This window comes from Rattus rattus, chromosome 6 (genome assembly GCF_011064425.1).
Source record: "Rattus rattus isolate New Zealand chromosome 6, Rrattus_CSIRO_v1, whole genome shotgun sequence".
NCBI classification, from domain to species: domain Eukaryota; kingdom Metazoa; phylum Chordata; class Mammalia; order Rodentia; family Muridae; genus Rattus; species Rattus rattus.
In genome coordinates, this window is record NC_046159.1 from 27,106,231 (window position 1) to 27,128,009 (window position 21,779).

Sequence of the window (21,779 nt, forward strand, 5' to 3'; positions counted from 1 at the left end):
ATTCAGATTCCAAGCTAAAATGTGCTTGTATGTTATTCAGGTGTCAAGTATCCTTGGCCCATATTTTCACTATTTAGTTGAGTTGAAAGAGAGGGGTGTGTGTGTGTGTGTGTGTGTGTGTGTGTGTGTGTGTGTGTTTACTTATTTTGCACACCAATTGTTTATCAGATACATGTTTTGCAAATATACTCTTCTGGTCTGTTGTCTGTTCTCTTGATTTTTGAAAACGTTAAAACACTTTCAAAATAATCTTAGATACTATTCTCTAATAAAATTTCAGAATACAAAGACTGTTATATGATTAAACAGCTTAAGATCCTTGTTTCCATGGAAGAATGACGTTATAAAGTGAAAACTTGTAGATATACATGGCTAACCTTGAATAAGAAAGGATTCATTTTCTAATTTTTCTTTATAAATGTCACTAATAGATAATTCAGAAGGAGATGGGCAGCCCCTGTGAGCCTCCATGGTTTAACAGTTCCTAAATAAAACATAATTAGAAGGGTCTGTACTCCAAGACCTCCTTTTCAACCCAGCATTGTCTGTGGAGGCTTGCTATCCACAGACCTTCCAAAGTCTCAGGACTTGCCAGCCCCTTGCTTGCTAGGATCTCTTAGGGCTCCCCAGACTTCCTTCAGGCTGTTAGTTTTCTTGGTGCTTGTAGCCATGGTCACAGAGAAGGCATTTAGAAAAAATCAAAGAAGTGTGTACTGAACTGAGTGAGCCAGCGACGGGACAGGGTCGGAAGACGGCCATTGTGAGTGCACGGATAACAGTTTCCTCTGAGAAGGGAAGAGGCAGCATGCATTTGTGGGACACTGAGTATGTTCAGATAACTGGAACCCTTGACGGGAAACAGTACACAGGAAACAGGTGGCAGTTTGAATGTCATCGTGTGTGGTTTCTATATTTGTATACTTACCCATTTCATAGAATGGTAAGGTTTGCAGCTAGGATGCTTTTAAAATGCATCTTAATTCACAAAACATCGAATTGAAGTCTGTTAGTAACTCTAAAATAATTTTTTGTTGTCACAGTCTTAACTCCTCAACAAGTGCCTTGTAATCTAGTGCAGGGAGGTATATCTCTCATCCCAGGTTACTTAGGAAAGCAAGGCAGGGAGAACAGTTCAGTAGTTCTCTACAGGCAGCAGGCTGAGACACCATCTCAGAAATTTAAAAAGTAATATTCCTGATTAGAGAGTACCTCTTTTTTTAAAGCATAATACTTGCTTTTACTTAGTCTTTGTGTTGTTTTCTCTCTGCTTCTTTCACAATACAAATATCTCTTTGGTGCATCACATGTTTATAGAATAGGACTGTTATGAATTTGAGATACCCTTTCTTCTATGCATAAGGGATTTTAATTGTTTGCTTTTATTGTCTTTAATTATGTATGTGCATGTATGTGGGTTACAAATATGTGTTCAAATATGCAAAGAGGTCAGAGTCATCAGGTCCCTGGAGCAGGAGTTACAGGCAGTTGTAAGCCACCCAGCATTGGTGCTGGGGACCAAAGCCAGGTCCTCTGCAGGAGTGGTGTGTGTGCTTAGCCTTGATGCACTCTCCCACCTTAGAATACTGCTTTTTTTTTTTAAGTTGTGGTTTGGTGTTTTGTTTTGTTAGTGTTTTGTTTTTGGTGTGTGTGGGGGGTGAGGGGTCTTGTTGCCATGGTGCTTATGTAGAGGTCATAGGACAATTTGTGAAAGTCTGTTCTTTCCTTCCATCGTGTCCTGAGGAACAACTCTTGTGTATCAAGCTTAACACCAAGTACATTTACACACTGAGCCATTTCAGTGGCCCTTAAAATGTAGTTTTAAGTATTTAATTAAGTATGCTCAATCTAATGTCTTAGTTCTCATTGTAATAAAAATCCCAGGCCATGAAAAGCAATCTAATTTTCTTACCTAGAATCATGTTTAGGTAATAAAAATAATTAATTTTACAAATTAAGAAATGAGGAGGCCTTACTATATTTGTAGGCATAGTTTTAATATTTTTAACATAATTAAAAAAGAATTCACCTACTGTGGCCAGTGCCAGTAGGATATGCTGAAAAGCCAGACAAGAGAATCATGAATTTGAGGCCAGACTCAACTATACATTGTCTTTTCTGCCTTTAACATTAATAAAAAAGAATTTTAAAAAATTATCCTGAATTCCTCTATACTTAATAAAATGCAAAAAATGTTTGCTTTTTCTAAATTATGCGTGGGATTTGACAAGCATCTTAGAATATATGAGAGGGAGCAGGGCATGATTATCGAGCTGCACCCTCCCAAACTAGTTCAGCAGAGCTAGGGTCCTTACAAGTTCTGCTATGGACACTGGACACTGACTGGAGTGTGTCAGAGAGGAGAGGAGACCTCTAGGCTGCTCCAAACCATCACCGTGGCTCGTCTTCATCCTTCATCTCCATCGGTTGCTAGCAGGACAGTGTACAAGGCCAAAGATTAGTTGTTGGCTGTGTCAGGTGTCTGCTGAGAAGGACGCGTGGAAAGCTGAGGCTCTGACACTGCTGCTATTCCTCCAGCAAATACCACAGCCATCCAACCTGAAAGACAGTGCAAGCTAGAGAAATGGCAAGTGCAAGTCCTCAGTGGATGGTGGGCAGCTGGTGTGAGTGTGCCGTCCATCCAAGATTGGGAAAGGTTAAGTAAACAGTGGGACAGTGACAGAGTACAGGGATTAATGGCTGAAAGCATTCAGTGATTCTTAAACAGGCATGGAAGGAAATGGAGGTGTTCTGAAGCTTGGGTTCTGAGAAATGACACAAGAAACTTTAGTTCCTTTGAAACAAACTTTCTTCAGAAAGAGGACAAGATAAATGGAGCGGCCCATAAGTGTGTGTGTGTGTGTGTGTGTGTGTGTGTGTGTGTGTGTGTGTGTGTAACCTCAAGTGCACTTAATTTGAGGAGACCATGAATGCACATGGAGGACTATATGCTGCCATTTCTTATAGATGTTAAGTTATCAATGAAGCACAGAATAAGTATTGTTAGAACAGAACACTAAAATGAAAGAAAATTGCAGTGGACTGTCATGCACTCACTCAGCTTTATCTCTCGAGGCATAGACTTCCCAAGCCTCCTTACCCAGTGCTCCAGTGCAGAGGGAAGACAGAGCTCAGTGGGTGCCTGATCAGATTTGACTAAAATCACCAGTAAAAACTACCTTTCCAAGTGCTTTGTTTTCTGTTTGTTGGCTTAATCTTTCTTAGAGTTATTGGGGGGGTACACATTTGGAGGTGAGAGGATAATTTGGGGGAGCTGGTTCTGGTTTTTCACCATGAGTCCTAGAGATCAAAATCAAGCCTCAGACTTGGCAACAAACACCCTTACCCACTAAGCCATCTCACAGGTCCCACGCTGTTGTTAAAGGTAGATACATAAAAAGCAGAGGGGACCACATGTTTCCCATACATACGTGCACACACACCGTCTCCTGTAGGGGTACTCGGATTACCAGTGCGCACCTAGCGTCTTCATGGCACTTCCAGGGGTCGAACTGAGTCATCATGCCTGTGGGGCCTTTTACTCACTGAGCTGTATGTGTGCCTCCTCCTATTCCCTGGACTTCAGTTATACTGTGCATTCTGCTACATGGAGACTCTCCACAGACTGTTGTAGATTTGCAAAACTAAGCTGCTGTAAAATATTTTATTAAAGGCAAGATATATATGCTCACTGTTTTGACAAAACAGTAGAGTGCATTAGATATATATTTACGTCTTTTTCAGGTGAGAATGCAGACTGGTATAATTCCCTGAAGTTGTCAGGGATTCAGAGTCCACATTTGCTTCTTCACTGTCTCTGGTCTATGCTCATGTCCTGTGATCCTCGTGAGCAGGATAGTGCATAATGATGGAGATGGAACTTATAAGAGTAAAGGAAACCCCAAATAAATGTATGGTAGTGGTTCAGGAATGACAGTCCCCATATAAAGCCATGCATTCAGTAAAGAATTAGAAAAAAGGAGCAGTGCTCAGTGTTGGCCATATGTGCAAATGCAATTGGACTGTACAAGTACTGTTGGCCTGGGGACCCAGGAGTGGGTGCCTCCATTAGCATGATGGGGAAACAGGATGGTGAGGGAAATGCTGACTTGGTGCAGATACCTCGCATCCAGGATATTTCCTACTATCCAAATAAAAGAACAGAACACATGGTTCAGTTTTTGAAAGATCGGATTTACCTACAGCAGCCCCATTGTGCCTTTCACAAAGGTTAATCAGGTTAATGTATCTTCCATACTCAGAGACCTCTGCAAAGAAAGGAGGAAATTATAATTGAGTAGACATCTTCAGGGCATGAGATAGAACAGAACAGATATCCCAGCAAGTGCCTACAGTCTCTGAATAGCTTTAAATAACAAGGCCACAGAATCAAAGTGTACGTAATCCCTTAATAAGAGAATGTGGATTTTCTGTTCACTATGGGTGTTGTCAATTAAACTATGCCTCTTCCCCTATGGCGTTCGCATGCTAAAGCCATTGGCCTCCTTTCATCTGATCTTTCCCCCAAAGCTTTCAGAATTATGGAGCATGTTGTATGGAATTCTGCAGCTGTCCAACTGGAAATTCATACTTGGACGAGGAAGGAGTGGTAAACACTGTTGGCCATGATCCTTAATTCATGCTCCGTGTACTTCAGTGCGCTTCTGTGGACACTCATGTGCAGAGCACTCACGCCAAGTCACTGTTTCAGTCTCGGTTGCAGTTTCTTACTTATTGGTGCTGGAAGGCCACTGTGTTAAAGACTCAGAAATCATCAAAGGATGTTCAGCTCCCTGCCTTTGATATTTGTCTCTAGTTTCTGAAATTTGCCCAGAAGGGGGAAAGGAACAGAGGGGAGGTCTTACTATTTCCTGGAGCTCAAATGCCACAGTAGTGAACATCTTGATTCCATTAGACTTTGCAGGTCAAAGAGCAAGTTCAGCTGGTGTAGTTTACAGCAGTAGGGACAGAGTGACTAGCCACTTTAATGACTTGCCTTTTTGCTGCAACTTACTCAGGAAATAGGGGTTGCTAACCACTGAAATGTTTGTATCCACAGTTGATGGTGGGGGTGTTTGTTTGTTAACTGAGGAATAGACTTAGAACAAGGAGAGTGACTTGGCAGGAAGTGCACTGACATTTTGTCCTCTGATCCTCTGGGGGTTCTCTCTTGTGTGTTCCTAGTTGCTCTCTTGGAGGTCTCCAGGGAAACAGTGAGGCTGCTTGTGCTAACAGAACTCCCATCTTGGGGGCAGCCTCTAGTCAGGAGCACTCTTTTGTGGTCAACTTCTGTTTGTGTCCAGCTCCTCAAATTCTAAGTCTCTTCCTAGAGAGGATCGCTTCTGACTTTTTATCTTCTTTTCTGTGTCTTTGTTTCTATCAGATAAAAATGTTTTATCAATAAATATCTTTTTACAAAGAAGACTGTTTTCAATAGGCAGCAACTAAACCCAGTTTCTTTCACAACTTAACTTTTTATTTCATTCTGAATTTTGTTGCCTCTGAAAACAAAAGTTTCAGCTTTTTTGTAGTGTGGTCTAACAAGCACCTAGTACCAGCTCACAGTGTAGTCCTTCCTGTCGGATACACGGAGAGCAGCAGGGGTAATGGCACCAAGTTTAAAGCTGTTGCTGTTGCCTACACATCCTTGCCTTGTCTTAAACATTTCCGAAGAATGTTACTCAGTGGTGGAACTCAAGGCCCTGAGTTAGTCTCCACGAGCCAAGAAGAGGGGTGATTCCACAGTCTTTTCAAGATGGTTCACCCAAAAATATCCAGTTTGCTCCACACCCAGGACTAGCAAAAAGCAAGTTTGCAAGAGACTTTTTATTCAGCAACAGTGAAACGTTAGGAGCCAGGACAAGTAAAGGGATAGCCGTGAGGCATAGATGGATTCTAAGTGTGACTATCCATGCTAGGCTTGAGCGTGGACCTTTGCCCCATCAGATCTTGCAAGGGACCCAAGTAAAGGCTTAGTAGTTCTGGGTAGTTTTAACCATTGCTCAGCACCTGAAACCTTGGGGGTCTATACAGCAGAGAGCTCTCTACAGCAAAGCAGCAGAGGTGTGTTGCACTTCACTGTACGACATCTGAAACTGGTGATGAGAGTGCAAAGTCTCGAGCTTGGGCTCAAGGGAACACCGAGGCAGAACGTCCATTTAAATAAGAGCTGGGTTTATTAGAAGAGTTATTAACGTCAAGGAAAGACAGGCATGACAAGGGTGTCCTGAGGAAAGCTGAGGCCCACAGGACAAAGAAGTGGGGTTGCCATCTAACAGGTTCCAGAAAAGGGGGGATTCTGTGCCGGGGGTTGATGGATCTATAGTAGATACTTCCAAATCAGGCAGGCTCTGATTCCCTGATGGCCGCAGGAGGGGATTGCTTCTTGCATTCTGAGGAAAGAGTGTGTCACCTTGAGGGTGTGGGGAACCTGAGGAAAAGGTACCTCTTTGGATACTGTGCATCTATTATATTAGGTGTTTGGGAGTTGGGTAACTCAATAGCTTGGGATGTGGTAGCCTCGAGTCTGTCCACAGAATCAGCTGTCAGGATGGGGAGAGACCTGAGCAGCATCTGGAGTGGATCCCAGTGAAAAGCAAGTGAAGCTCCAGAGGCTTATTCATGTTTTCTTTGGGCATTAATAGTATCCATTACAAGTTTATTAGGATTATAATATAACTAAGAGAACAATACTGGCTCTATCCCTCACTGTCCAAGCATACCATTTATGTAAGAATTGGAACTCAATCAAAATACTTCAACAGTGTAGAATAGTTTTCCCCTTTCACACTGTGCTTCTCTTCTTTTATTACCTCCTCATGAGTATGTGTGCATGCACACACGCATAATATAGAGGCCAGAGACTAGACATTTCTCTCCTTCTACATAGTCAATGCTCTCCTTCCACCATCAAACTCAGGTTGGCATGCTTGCCCCCGAGCATTTCTCCTGGTACAAAACTCAAATCCCTATCATCTTTGTATCTAATAAAGATACTGATGCCATATAATTATACTGGTTATATTAATTCCTCATTTTCTCTTTGGCTAATACCAACTGATTCTGACAGGGCACAGATATGCAGCACCCTCACTGAGAGTGCGTGCTCCTCATTCCAACGTCTTGTGTCCTCAAAGGACCCTGATGACAGTCCATAGGAAGTGTCCAGTGCCCAGTGAGACCAGCTTGAACTCCTTCAGCTATAAGGGCATCTCACTGCTTAAAATGTGTTTCAAGTGATCAGTCGATGTATTTAGACAGTCTTTATTGCTTTGGTGCTAACTAGAGCCTGGATGTGGAAGCCACCTGCCATTCTACAGTGCTGAAACAGTAGAAAGTGATACTAGGATCCATGAGGGTCTTCTCTTCCAACAGTAAAAGTTAAGCTTTTATTTTCATATTGTAAACTGATCTGTGGCCCACATTTGTTAGTATGACTTGTTCAGAGTTTAGTAGATCTACTCATCCAAAATAAAATCTTAGAATATTTAAATGATAGTCTTCCAGCTTGTGGCTTCACTAAACTTTTCCATATGACTGCAGTTGAAGCGCAATTATCTTAACAAAAGTCAGAAGCAAAGTTAAGCTTCAACAGTGCTTTTTCAGATTCAGCATTTCCTGGGTCAGAACCCACAGCTTCTTTATACAGTTCTCTTGTAGCAACTCAGTGTCCCCTTCCACGAGAGGTGACCTAGAGAAGGGTGGGTTTCTTCACCAGCTCGTTCAGATTATGTGTAAGTTCCTCCAAGTGCCTCCTTGATCTTTCCTTTGTGTACACAGACTAGAGTAGTTAGCCAGACTGTGGTAAAGAGTAGGGCAAAAGGGGAGGTCAGAATTAGCGCAGTATTAAAGTTTGCACAGAGAAACTGAAAGCTCTTATCATAAAAGCTGACACATAACACCAAGCACAAAATAAGTTTATTATATGCAAATGATCCCAAGATCCAAGACTGTAAAAGTTTTTTTTTTTCCTTTTTTTTTTTTTTTTTCGGAGCTGGGGATCGAACCCAGGGCCTTGCGCATGCTAGGCAAGTGCTCTACCACTGAGCTAAATCCCCAACCCCGACTATAAAAGTTTTAATGCTTCATACAGCTCTCCATTGAGCCTCAGCCCTTTTCACCAGCTCTGGGCTACTTTCCTTTTTAGAAATGTTTTCTTTCTTGATAAAACTGTAGCTGTTTCTGCCACTTTCCTGTGTCCCTGATCCAGTTCCTCATTATAAAAAATCCCAATGGGTACCCACTAAACCCCAGTATCTGCCTGTAACAGAGTCACTGGTGATCTGTGACATTTAAGTTATTGTTTCAAAGTATATATAAAGATCATGACCAATAAAGTCACAGCCCTAAACGTACTTGCATTAATGAGATCAAACACTTACTGATATTGCCCCAGGAGCGAATGGTTGTGTTTCTAAGTCCACTTTCTTGAAGTTTACAAATCAGGGCTGGCAACATGGTTAGTACAGTAAGTGAAGGCATTTGTACCTGAGCCTGACAGCTGAGTTCATTTCCCATGGTGGGAACAAAGGGCAAATAGAAAGAATAGTCACCATGCTGTACAAAGGGACATGAGAGCAAAGCCAGAACAGCTTGGCAAGGCAGCTCCTCTTGTAAAGGAGTGCAGCAAGACTCGGCCCAGGCCGACAGCCACCAGGACAGGAAGGTCCCGTGGTTCTTATTCTAACAAGGCTAGTAACTGTTTTCTTTCTCCACTGGCCGAGGTCCAGCCTCATAGCCTTTTGCTGTGGTAAGTTTTAAAAGAATCAGCCTGAAGGAAAGAAATAGGGGTTAAGTAGGGGTTCAGATTTGCATAAAAGTCATACAAACTAAGGGAGATTTATGGATTATTAGCCCTGGGTGGGCAAATTATTTAATAGAAAAAATGGTTTTCAGACCCAAGACTCCACGTGAATAGAGAGAACAGACTGTTTTTGAGACAGCCTCACTGTGTAGCCCTTGCTTGCTTGGGACTCACTACCTAGACTAGGGTAGTTTCGAATTCACAGAGATTGGCTTGACTCTGCCCCTCAAGTGCTAGGATTATTAAAGAACGTGTCACCATTCCTGGCCTTATTTTACTTTTTAATTAAAAAATAAAATTGTAAAAAAAAGTTCCTATATAGAGTTGTAGCTAAATTCAAAAAATGTACAAAGTTAGTGACGTTTTGTTTAGTTGGTCCAATCTTGTCACATATATGCTTTAACTACTTAATTCCTCCTGCTGATGAGTACCGTGTCAGACCGTGGAACCTTCCCCTGAAGACACCGGTCACACTCAGAAACCAGATCCCACCAAGGAGATCAGGCCACACATCACACATGCTCCTGCAGAGAGAGGGGAGACAGAGATGGAGAGAGTCCATGCACGTCTCACCCTGACCCAGCAGAGTTAAGCTGTCCTGTGCTGTGGTCCTACTCAGTGCTTGGCTCTTTCATGCCCTTGCTCAAGTGAGCAGTGCTGACCTAAACCACATGGCATAAACTTCCTGCCACCCTTCGAAATGATATAAAACTCAGTTGTTTTCCTTTGTTCTCCAGACTTTTCTTTGTAGAACTACAAAGTGTTTCAGTACTCATGTGGTTTGTTCCCCTCCTTTTCAGACAAGAAGCTCTTCTGGCTGCCATTAGCGAAAAGGACGCTAACATAGCCCTCCTGGAGCTCTCCTCCTCGAAGAAAAAGACCCAAGAAGAAGTGGCCGCACTGAAACGGGAAAAGGACCGCCTGGTGCAGCAGCTCAAACAGCAGGTATTAGGTGTGCCCAAGGACAGCAGGGGCAGGCAGAAGAGGGCCCAGTCCTCCGTCCTCTCAGACATGTCGACATCTCAAAGATGTTTTTAGTATCTTGTGTTTCATGCTAGATATTAAATACAGAATATTTTCATAATTAGACACTTAACAAGTCTGGCAATATCTAAAAAAGTAAGATGTTACAAGTCTCAAAGTTTTTTAAAAACATAGTCACACTGGTCAATCTTTTATTCATATTCATATTTGACTACTTACTATGTTGAACATTTTCTTTCTCTGTATTTGCAACTTTTGGGGTTCAGTTTGCTTCCATTTCTTGCTATGTAGCTCTGGCTAACCCAGTACTCATTTTGGAACCAGGCTGGCATTGAATTCAAGACAGTCCTCCTGCCTAAACTCACTTACCCAGTGCTGGTATTAGAAGTGTGCACCACCATTTTAAAATCCTATAAATAGTTTATCCTTGTTTCATTATTATAAACAGTTGTCAAGTTCCAGAGTGTGCAACAGAGCTACAGGCTAAGTTTAGGAATAAATTGATGGTTTAGGGCTACCTAATTAAGTGGGTCTGCAAGTTTGTAAATAATGCATCCACTCATAGTGAAAGGACCTTATGATTCGCACTGTATCCATTTCCCTCAACTATAAATAAGTATTGTGGAATATGAAGATGAATTAGCTTCTTCAGAGAACCAAGATCTTCTTGAGAAGACTAATTCTTAAGTGCAGAGCTGCAGTGTATATGCCTCTTGGTGTATGCCTCAGAAATTCCTGGGAGCTGGCTGTCAGATCCTCAAGCTCACTGTTTGCATCCTGCTCAGTTGACGAGAGCCTATTCCTGTTGTCACTGATGTTCCTTTTCCCTGTTAAAGGCTGAGCATCATCTTTTTCCTTACACAGTCCTAATCTGGGTGTCCCCTGAGATTATACCCAGGTAACTGGCACAGGGTTGGGATGGTGTCTCCACTCTACAGTTGAGCATTTTCCTAGTTTTCTGTTGTGTTATATTTTAACTGTTTAACCCTTCAATACCAGTTTATTTCCTAATTTCCAAGTTCTTACCGTTAAAGGGGTATTTGATTGTTTCTAGGTATTTCTGTGCAATTTGAGGAAATGCCCATCAGTAACCATCAGCTTTTTTACATTAATTAGTTATGTATTTTGTTGGGCACACGTGTCACAGTGTGTGTATAGAGGCTAGAGGACAACTTGCAGGAGTCTCTTCTAGAAATGGAACTTGACTTACCAGGCTTTGTAGCAAGTGTTTTTCCCCGCTGAGCCACACCATAGGCCCCCAAGTAATACTTTAATTCTTTTATGTGGTTCTGTCCATTCTGTAGTGGCCAGGTTTTAGTCTCTGGGAATTACTAGGACACATATGATACTTTATCAGCTACCTTCACTCTTGTTTACTGCTTCACTATAGAAAACCAGTTATTCTGACAGTCACTGATGTAGACCTTGAGATATGCCGAAACTTTGATTTGGCGCATCTTGGATTCTAGTAGACCTAGCAAACATGCACTTCTCTGAAAACTAAATTTGTACATACTTTTAAATGTCTTCCGAATCCTACTGGAATGCCGGGTCCCACAGAGGCAGCTGCCAGTCTCTGTCCACATTCCATGTATAGCAAGCTGTCTGCCCCCCATGTGTACACACTCTGTGACAACCTCACTGAGCTACCTAACACCCTGATCATACGGAGGATGTGCTTTTTTATTTTGACTTGACACTTTTCTTTCATAGGCTGTGGGGCTGGCTGTTGGCCCACCTTGGAACAAACTGTGTCATTGTCCTTTTGTCTGTCTCTCACAGCAGCTCTCTCTATCTAGTTAAGCCTGTGTTCTCCATGGTTCTTCAGAAGAAATTACTCGCTGAGGTGGTTGCATCCCTTTTATTAGGAACTGAGATATGCGGGTGCGGAGCACCCCCATTTACTCCGTTTGCCTTTGGTGCATACTTTTGTCTTTATTTCCATCGGAGAAAATGTAGTCTGAGCACCAGCTCTTTCCTCGCCAGGCGCAGATTATTTTGCTTGTGTAAAATGTTTGTCCTCTTTCCTATCTTGAGGGTTCTACTTACAGTTATAAATCTACTGATATATATGATGCCATGTATTTTTGTTTAATTTCTTAGGTTTTTGAAAAGAGCTCTATTAAAATTGTTTGGGGGCTTGTCAGACATGTATATATTTTTTTTTTAACTTCTTGGTCTGAGGCCTTGACCCAACCCATTGAGGCAACTTTTTTTAAAGACTCTAATTTATTCATACATTTATACAGTGTATCTTGATCATAATCTACTACAAGATTCCCCCACACACTCTCCCCATAACTTCCAGTTACTGCTGCCTCCTGGGATGCCGACTGTCTTCAGATTGTTCGTGTGCAGGTAACCGCAGTTCGGTGAGCCCATGAGTGCCACAGCCATGTCATGTCTACAGCAGCCCGTCGTGGCTCTCTGCCTCATCTTTTGTCTCTACGTTCTTTCTGCCTCCTCTCCACAAGTTCCCTGAGCCTTGATGGGATTGATAGAAATGCCACATTAGGGCTGAGCACTGAATGGGCACATACTCCCAACTCTGACCAGTTGAGTCTATGCACTAACTGCTACCCACTACAGAAAGAGACGTCCCTTGCCAAGACTGAGAGCAGCTCTAAGGCTATAAATGTAAAAATTTAGAAGGCAATATGACAACATTTCCACTTATCAAAATAAGAATAGTAGGTTCCCCACTAGGGCCTTCGACCTCCTGAGCCATGGGTTTTTGGCTAGGTTTTCAATAGGGAACAACTTTTAAGGCCACCAAGGTGCAGCATGATAAGTATGTAGAGCCTTACCCATCAGTTCACTGTTGGCTTTCTATAGTACATAGAGTTCTCTTCTAACACAAGTGAGATCGTATAACAAAACACTGAAGACCTAATGTGAACCAAACTTTAATGTTGCCTATTTTTTTAATTTACTTTCTTTCTCTATAATGAAAAAAATAACATTAGATGAAAAATCTTTCTAGTCAGCCAAGAAAATGGAGCTTTCTGTAGACGAGTTACAGGTTTAAAGCCTTTCATTATGAATTAAATTTGGAATGAGAATCTTTTGCCAATAAAAATAATGGAGAATAAACCATTAAAGCTTCATACATAAGTAGAGTCCTGAGTTAACCTGTATTCTTTGTTGTTTCAGAAATGATGACAAGAAGAGTCTTTTCCAAGAGGAGTCTGTGGAGTTAGAAAGCTAACTTCATTCAAAATTTAAAAATCAGCATGTATTTGTATAAACAGATTTTTTTCTTGTCATTATTTCCTAACTAATGCCATTTATTTATATGGCCATGAAGTACATATGAGACTATGCATAGGTTATATGCATATACTATACAATTTTTATATAAAGGACTTAGATGTCCTCACACTCTGGTGTTTATGGAGGAGGGAGTCTTGAAGATTAGAACCAGTCTCCACTGATATCAGAGAACAGTTATACACCACAAAGAACAACTTTTTAAAATTTAAGTATGGACTAAAGGGATATATTTCATGGTGTGTTGTTCACATTTTCACTTTCAGTGTTATTTTAATACATGTATATGTATACATGTATAAATAATTTTATTTTCATTGTCACTTGTGTACCAAGAGAGGCCTTATTCTTGTATTTTCTTTCACATTTGCTGGAAGTAGTGAGAAGAAGAGGAGCCACAGTATCAGGGTTGTGATTGGTGATTCCTCAGCGGGGACATTCAGTTCGTTCAAGGAAATTCCTGTATTTTGAACATGACTGCAGGTGATGCTGTTGCTGTTGCTGTAGTTCTTGAATAGGTGGCGAGTATCTCCATGTATCACTCCCTCCTTGTGGAATCCCTTGGCAGCCTCCTTAAAGTCTGTGTTTCACTAATGTGGGTTTCACCAATGTTCTCCTTTCCAGCTTGAGCAGATATTCCTACTGCCCAGTTCCAAAGTTACTCCCAGATCTTCAGTTTCTGTTACCATGTACCATGGTCCCAGTTACCAACATCAGTGAGTCATTTGCTACTCTATAAAAATCCCCTCAACTTCACACAATTATTTCAAGAATTGGGGAATAGCTTAGCCTATGATTTTTATTTAGTGTCCTTTGTAAGTTACAGTCAGGCTGATGGCCAGGCCTACATCCTTAGCTTACTGGAGAGCCTGTGACTTCTATTTCTTCTTTTTCTTCTTTTTCTTCTTTTTCTCCTTCTTCTCCTTCTTCTCCTTCTTCTCCTTCTTCTCCTTCTTCTCCTTCTTCTCCTTCTTCTCCTTCTTCTCCTTCTTCTCCTTCTTCTCTTCTCCTTCTCTCCTCCTTCTCCTCTTCTCCTTCTCCTCCTTCTCCTCCTTCTCCTCCTTCTCCTCCTTCTCCTCCTTCTCCTTCTTCTCCTTCTCCTTCTCCTTCTCCTTCTCCTTCTCCTTCTCCTTCTCCTTCTCCTTCTCCTTCTCCTTCTTCTTCTTCTTCTTCTTCTTCTTCTTCCTCCTCCTCCTCCTCCTCCTCTTCCTCCTCCTCCTCCCCTTCCTCCCCTCCCCTTAGAGATATCTAACATTTTCTATGACCAACATCAATCTAGTGCTGGCTTAGAAAAAAAGGAACCTTAACTTTATTCTTATTATTTTACATGTATGGGTGCTTTGTCTGCATGTATATTTGTGCACTACCTGTGTGCCTAGTGCTTAGAGACTAGAAGAAAGCGTTTGAACTAGAGTTACAGATGTGAAGGGAAAAACAAAATGTTCTTAGTATAGGAGCCAGATAGTCTCTTCTTCCAGCATATGGGTACTGGGAACCGAACTCAGATCTTCAGACTTGGTAGCAAGCAGCGTAACGCACTGAGCTAATCCTCCTGCTTCCACCTTTCACAGTACTAGGATTACAGCACATGCCACAACACCCAGTTTTAAGATCTGGTTTTCTATTGAAGGTTAGTGACTCTCGGCCACATAGAGAACAAGTACAACCACTATACCAATGGTTACATAGGTGAACTGTGTAACCAGTGAGAGAAATGTGAAAACAGAGCTAACAAAGACTTTGTGATTCCATTTCCAATACTTGTGGGAAATAAGGAGTCCAGGAGTCAAGCTGAAAATCTTAGATTGAACAACTTAAAGAATAATGACTCTTTAGGGGATAAAAGGTGAGACCTGAGGGAGCAAGGGGCTCACAGGGCTCTGCGTAGCAACAAAGTTGACGACACGCCCCAGTGTAAGTATCACCACGGAGGGGAAGCAGCAGGAGAAGGTAAAAGGGCAACCGCGTAGTCTCATTTGGAGATTACTGTGGCTGTCACTTTCCTCTTGGTCGGAGTAGGGTTATTTTAACAGTGGTTCATCTGATGCCCCTCAGCTCTCTCTGAAAGAGTGATACATCTGTAAGTCTGGTAAACAGATACTACAGATAGCTCATAGTTTACTAATAAAATATTTCAACCTTTTCCTTTAAAACACCAGGCTTATTTCTTTATCTCTTATTTCCTTTCTTCGCTTGAGTATTTTTCTGTGAAATAGTTTCTGCAATGCCTTATTTGGCCATTAACACGTGACTCTTAGAAGAAAAGGCTAACAGAATAAACACTGAACTTCTCACAAGTACGTAGGTGTGCATTTATGGCTTTAAGTAAAGTTGTACTTTGACTAGTTTCTTCCTTTACTTTTTCCTTCCTTCTTTTCTCCCTTCTTTTTTTTCTTTTTTCTTTTTTTCGGAGCTGGGGACCGAACCCAGGGCCTTGCGCTTGCTAGGCAAGTGCTCTACCACTGAGCTAAATCCCCAACCCCCTTTTCTCCCTTCTTTAAAAGCAGTGTTATTCTTTATGCTGCTGAAACTAGATCCATCCTGTGACAGGGTTAAAGAGAGAAGACATCTGGTATACAATCCCTTCCATGAAAGTGGAGTGCTTATCCCCTTGCCCTTTTATCTTACCTCAAGAAGCACAGCACACAACAGTGGCTCCTGAGGGGTCAAGTGGGTGCTGTGTTGCATCTTATGTCTGTGAGAGGCCACGTTGACTGTGCAAGGAGCAGGCTTGCATCAGATTCCTAATAGACCTTGATCAGAATCATGACTTTTAAGGAATGAAGAAGTAACTTCTGTGTCTTCTAACACATGGGTCGAGTGTATGATCCTTGCTCTTTCTGCTCAGGTCAGCTTCTTGTGCTTACACACTCATCCTCAAAAGCACTTGAAATGCTTTTCTGCCTTAGAAATGGATTAGCGTATGCTTTATTTGAATTGCTTTTAAGTTTTAGACACATCCAAGATATCAGATAGGAAAGAGTAGCTCTTGTTTGCCAAGAACCTGCCTTGTCTTGGAGAGAGGTTCTGAGAAAGGAGTGTCGGGAACAGAGAAAAGGACAACTCAAAGTCAAATCATGGATTACAAGCTGATGGCCTATGTTCTGCTGAGGCAGCTTTCCAGAAAACTCTCTAAGACATCTCTCTCTCTCTCTCTCTCTCTCTCTTGCAATTCTAAAGAACTCTCTGCATAGCTCATCCCTTACAGATCAAAAGCCCAGTCTTCTATTTACATAACAACTCAGTCATCCACCTAGGTTCCCTTTTGATTATCCCATGAATCAGCATCCTATGACCCCAGCTCCCCGATTCTTAGAAAAAGACAGCAAGCACATTCTTTTTAAAATAGCAAATGAATTCACAGATCTGACTGCCTTTGTAAGCACAAACAATGAGCTAGCTAGGTGGGATCCTGTCCAGAGGTTACCATTTCCAATATGCCTTAGGTCCAAACTATCTCTGTCCCAGACTGATCTTGAACTCAAGAATCTGCCTGCCTTTATCTGCCTGCCTCTGTGTGGCTCACAATACAGCTGCCTGTTATTTTAGGTCTTTGAAGCTCCTTAATATAATTCATAATATTTACTTGAGAAAGCATATATTCTTGAACTTATGATTTCAGAGTTCTTTTCCACAGCCTTAAGGGCTATCCTGAAGGTCTCAGCATTTACCATTTTGCTGAGACACTGGCCACACCCTTGCCTCCCAGTCTTGTGCCATCTCTGATGATCATGGAATCATTAACCTTAGCAGAGAGAACATTCCTCAAAGGAGGAACATGAAAATACGCACATTATTATACAAACAGGCCGTATGCCACAGCAACCATCAACACTTATGGAGGCCCACGCAGGTCCATGCCTAGCTGGCTTTGTTCCAGTGGCAGGAACCATGTCATGTTGTCCCTTACATGGCCAAGTGGGACTCAGCACGTGTTTTGGGAATCTGCCTAATCCTTGCCCACAGTCACAGTACAGTGGACACAGGCTTTCCTGAGCACCCGGGTGGTATCCAGATGCTTTGGTCTTTCTTTAGGTGTGACTTTGTTGTTGCTTCTTGTCCTTCCTTCTCTTCTGAGAGCTGCCTTGCAGACTTCCTAGTCATTATCTCAGTGTGTTCAGGCTAAGTATCTCCAACTGTAATTCATAAACAACCAAAGAATGGAAACCTAAGGTAGGGCTTCAACAGAGTGGGCATCAGTGGAGTGCTCACTGTGCCTTGCAGGATGTTCCTTCTCGATGTCTGCGCATGTGGCAGAATGGATGGGTGAACCCCTTAGCCACCTTTAGAAGACTCACTTAAGACTTGAAAGATCTCACCTCTCAGTCTTTTCAGCACTTGTGGTAAGGTTTCAATATGTGAATTTCAAGCAAAAACAAACATTCAGACTATGTGCAAGGTCACCAGAAGGCATTCTAGAGAAAACAAAAATTTGGTATCTCAGTTTGTTGATATATATTCTCTTTTCTGTCATACTCTGGAAGGACAAACTGACAGATATACATGTGTTAGGTTAGAACGTAAAGAACGTGAGTACTCAACAGTGCAGGTTAAGCAGCCCATTTTACACAACCAAGAAAAATGAGGAGTAAGACCTGAAAACTAATGCTCGTCATTCTTAGACTAATGACTCCTCAAAGCTATTAGGTACTGAATTTAGGCTATACACCTTTCTAAATGCTTTTTCCTATTAGCTTAATTAACCTACCCTTACCATACAGTCTTTTAGTCAAATTCCATGATTCACCTTCATTTTAAAGATAGGGAAACTGAGGTTCAGAGTTTACCTCATAACATGCCTAAGGGTAGGGACTAGTATATGGAAGTAGAATCTAAACTAAGCCAGTTTGGCCCTAATGTCCCATCCCCATCCCCACCCGCCCCGGCATCATTCACTAGATATCTCTGTAACTTTTTTTTTTAAATAATAAAAATGTTTTTATTTCACCATGAAATGTGTTAAAGATAACCAGTCAAATTTTGACAAAGCCATATGGCTGGGGAAGTGAAGCAGTATTTTCTTCTAGAGATTAAGAATAACCCTGCATGATAGAGTGGTATTTAAAGTACCATGTATATAGAGATAGGTACCAAATGAGGGTGAGTCAGAAGAGTGCTCCCTCTTAGTTCACTACCAGGAAGAGGCACAATGGACTACTTGGTGTATTTGTTACTGCCCATTGCTGTGTAGCAGACCATGGCCAAAAGCAATTTATAGAGGAAGTTTACTTTGGCCTACATTCCAGAGGGATAAGAGCCCATTATGTCAGGGAAGCGTGGCAGCCAGCCGGTGTCAGGAATGGCAGCAGGAGGAGGAAGCTGACTTTTTTTTACCTTAAGCAAAGAGCAGAGTTAATAGGAAGTAGACAGTGCTATATACACCCCAGCAAGGCTGTACCTACTAAACTTCCCCCAACAGGGCTCAACCATACCTGAGCCTATGGAGGGTGTCTTGTTTAAACCACCTAAAATACCTCGATAATGACAGTGATTATCACTGAGAAGAGGGATCAGAGGGGATCTTTCCTTAACTTTATTCTTCAGATTATGTTCATGGTAAACACTTAAAAACCATACGATGTAAGCAAGACTTTAAAACTTTATTTGAACAATATTTTATTTGTGAACCGTACGTTACTTTTGCATATTCTGACCCAGATAAGTGACTCTAAAATGATTGCCAGGTACCCATTTCCCAGAGGCCCGAAGTTACCAGGCCACCTTTGTACCAGACGGAGATAGAGTCTCGAAAGGCTCATGGGACATTTGTATATTTTCAAAACCTAAATTATTTATTGATTACTGTTAAATTTTATACATATATCTCTCATAGTAAGTTGTACACTTTTTAATTCTCTTTGATTTTTCTAGATGATCTATTGTTTAATTTATAAGTAGTAACTTCTTCCCAAATACTTAAATCATAATATTTATATAAAATCTACCCCAAAACTGAAAGAGCTGTTTAAAAAATAAGTAATTTCTTAGATTACATGGAAATGAGTCCTACCTAAATATAAACTAAAATATTAAAGTTACAGAATGCTATATATAGTATAAGCTAGTCTTAATTATCAATATTTTAGAAAATGTAGTTTAGTAAGGGCTTGCTTTGAGACTGTTACCTTCCCTGCACAGTTATCTGCCTATTTTAGCTCAAACGACGATAACAAATACCATAGCGTAGTTGGTAGAAATAGTAGTTTATCTGTTTGCTCACAGTAGAAAAGTCTGGAAGATCAAGATCAAGGTCTCTGCTGACTCCTTTCCTGTTGAGAGCACTCTTCCTAGGGCTATCTTCTTTGTGAGATCTTTGACTCGTTTGCTCTTAGAACACAGCTAGGGCCACAAGTTAGGAGTCAACCCTTTGACTTCACTGAATCTGAATTATTTTTTAAAGACCTTGTCTCTAGAAGCAGCGACGTTGGGGTTAAGGCTTTGGTATTTGAGTTGCTTTGCCTAAGCCCTTGACAGTATCCTCCCAAAGTCTGTGTCTAATTGACTTTATTGTGGATGAGACTATTTTCATGCTCACGGACGTCATCAAGATACTCTAAGGTTGCTCTACCATGTATCATGGGGATTTTATCTCAATTTAAATTATGATTTCTTTTTAGACACAAAATCGAATGAAACTAATGGCTGACAACTATGAAGATGACCACTTCAGATCCTCCCGTTCCAATCAGACGAACCATAAACCCTCCCCAGACCAGGTAAGACTGTGCTTGAGTGGTTCATCTTTTTAGAAAGAACACTTCTATCCATATATGCTGTGGTAACATATTGCAAATTCTAGGTTATAAATTAGAAGAATCTTAGCTTTTTCTCAAATTATTTCCATATAGGAAGTTCATGATTCTGAACATCTTAAAAGCATAGACTTCAGCTTTTCATAAGAACTATTATTAAGTCATTCCCTTGAGATGAAAAAACGAGTGAGCCCTACTTTACTTATTAAAGAAGGGGTTCCTTTCTAGGAAAGCAAGACTGCTCACATGCAGGCACAGCTCAGAGAAGTTAACTCTTGTTGAATTGCAAAGGATTTAGTCTGCACACCGTCCCTTAAAGGCACAGCTGCCAGCTGGGTTCCTCGGTGGCCAGCAGCTTGTCTAGCATGTGCAAGAGCCTGGCTTGAAGCTCCAGGACCACAAAACATAATTTTTTTGAATGGGTGATAGAAGAAATTTGAGTTCTTCCCTTCATTTCCTGGTGTAGCCCTTCAGCATGACACTGTCAAGAGTCGCTGTTGCTTTCAGCTTGCTGCCAATACAAATGAGACATTCATGAAACTGAAGACAACCATGCTCAGTTGCAAATTTTTAAAAGGAAAAAAAGCAAGCCCTTCCAAGATCTTGAATTTGATGACACCCTATTCATTGGATTGGACAGGTTATTTCGTATCTCTGTGCCCAAAATCAGTTTCAACATCTGTCACACCCAATCTTAAAATGTATAAAAATGCAAAACTAAGGGGAAAAATAATAGCCAAGTAATTACAACCATATGACTGCAAAGTCAAGGAAAACTCCCCTGCTAAACATCTCCGCCAAGTGACAACTGGCGCATTGTCTTAAAAGAAGCCATAGAAACACAAAGGTGACAGTAGCAATTGGTATCCAAAAGGCTGTTCCGAGAGTCAGAAGGAATGGTCCTATAAGATGGCCTTTACCAGGGAGCCATCTGCCTGGCGTCCCCCACCTAGAAGCCGCTGCTCTGCCTGCTTCCTGCTGCTGAACTAGGACTCAGCCTCTGCCTGAGACACGTCAGATCTCTCCATGCAGCAGGTTTGGAGATGAGGTAGAGATGGTAGGATGTGGGAAGGGCAAACAGATGGAGAAAAGTGACAAGTAGATCCTACAGAAAAGCTCTGGGAAGGGAGGAGAGCAGACATGGAACCATAAACTCGTTACTAATTTGTAGTTTAGGGAGCAGAACCTAATGTACAAACAGCCAAGAACTTCTTTTCTGCTACATTATGTTTATGTCTTTGTTTTAATACTAACCAACTCTTTTTCATTCCCATGCTGCCCTGGGGCATTGCTCCCTTGTCATCTCTCCCCATAGGATGAGGAGGAGGGTATATGGGCATAGCCAATCAGATGCTCTTAGTTCAGCCATTTTGTTCAGAACGGTGAGAAACAGCTTTCCTTAACTACGGAAATGATGCTCGCTTGTGTTCGTGTTCTTTCCCCGTGATCACCTCACCTCTTCTCTGTCCAGTCATGAACTCTCCAGTGTGCTTTCCTCTCCTCTTACGTTCACATGACTCTGTGTGGATTGCTGTGCTTTACAGAGTGGGCTTTGGATTTTGTGTCTTTTTTTTTCTTTTTGTGTGTTATTAGTCACATTTATTTCTTTCTGTACATTTTTGACAGAACTTCCAGGGCATATAACGAAATTTCTCAATTAGTGATTTTATTTATAAATCATCCTGTCTCTGATGATTTTACAGTGTCCTGTTTAGTAACTCACAAATTGATGGGGGTGCGCACAGACAGATATGTTGCTATTAGCCTATGTTTAAAATATACTTTATGATAACTGTAAATATACAGTGTTTTATTTTTGTTTTTAAAAGACTGTACTGTAAACTATACCATCTCATGTTCTACCTGCTTATAGAGAATACACTGAGCTCTGAGGGTCACAACCTAGGGCTTTGATATTACTCTTAAAATATCAATGAAGTTGGAACAAAGGATAAAGGGGGGATTTGAGGGGT

The 21,779-nt window shown here is 41.4% G+C and overlaps 1 protein-coding gene across 8 annotated transcripts in view; it reads left to right on the forward strand.

Moving 5' to 3' along the window:
- Positions 1–21,779, forward strand: part of Erc1 (ELKS/RAB6-interacting/CAST family member 1) — a 286,731-nt gene that overhangs the window by 218,598 nt on the left and 46,354 nt on the right. For 5 of the 8 annotated variants that reach the window (XM_032905794.1, XM_032905787.1, XM_032905789.1 and 2 more), the window contains 2 exons: positions 9,601–9,745; positions 19,672–19,770. In XM_032905794.1, coding sequence (XP_032761685.1) covers positions 9,601–9,745; positions 19,672–19,770 — 244 coding nt within the window. Of the gene's footprint in view, positions 1–9,600; positions 9,746–19,671; positions 19,771–21,121; positions 21,189–21,779 lie in introns of all 8 variants that reach the window. The other 3 variants (XM_032905792.1, XM_032905791.1, XM_032905793.1) reach the window with 1 other exon arrangement.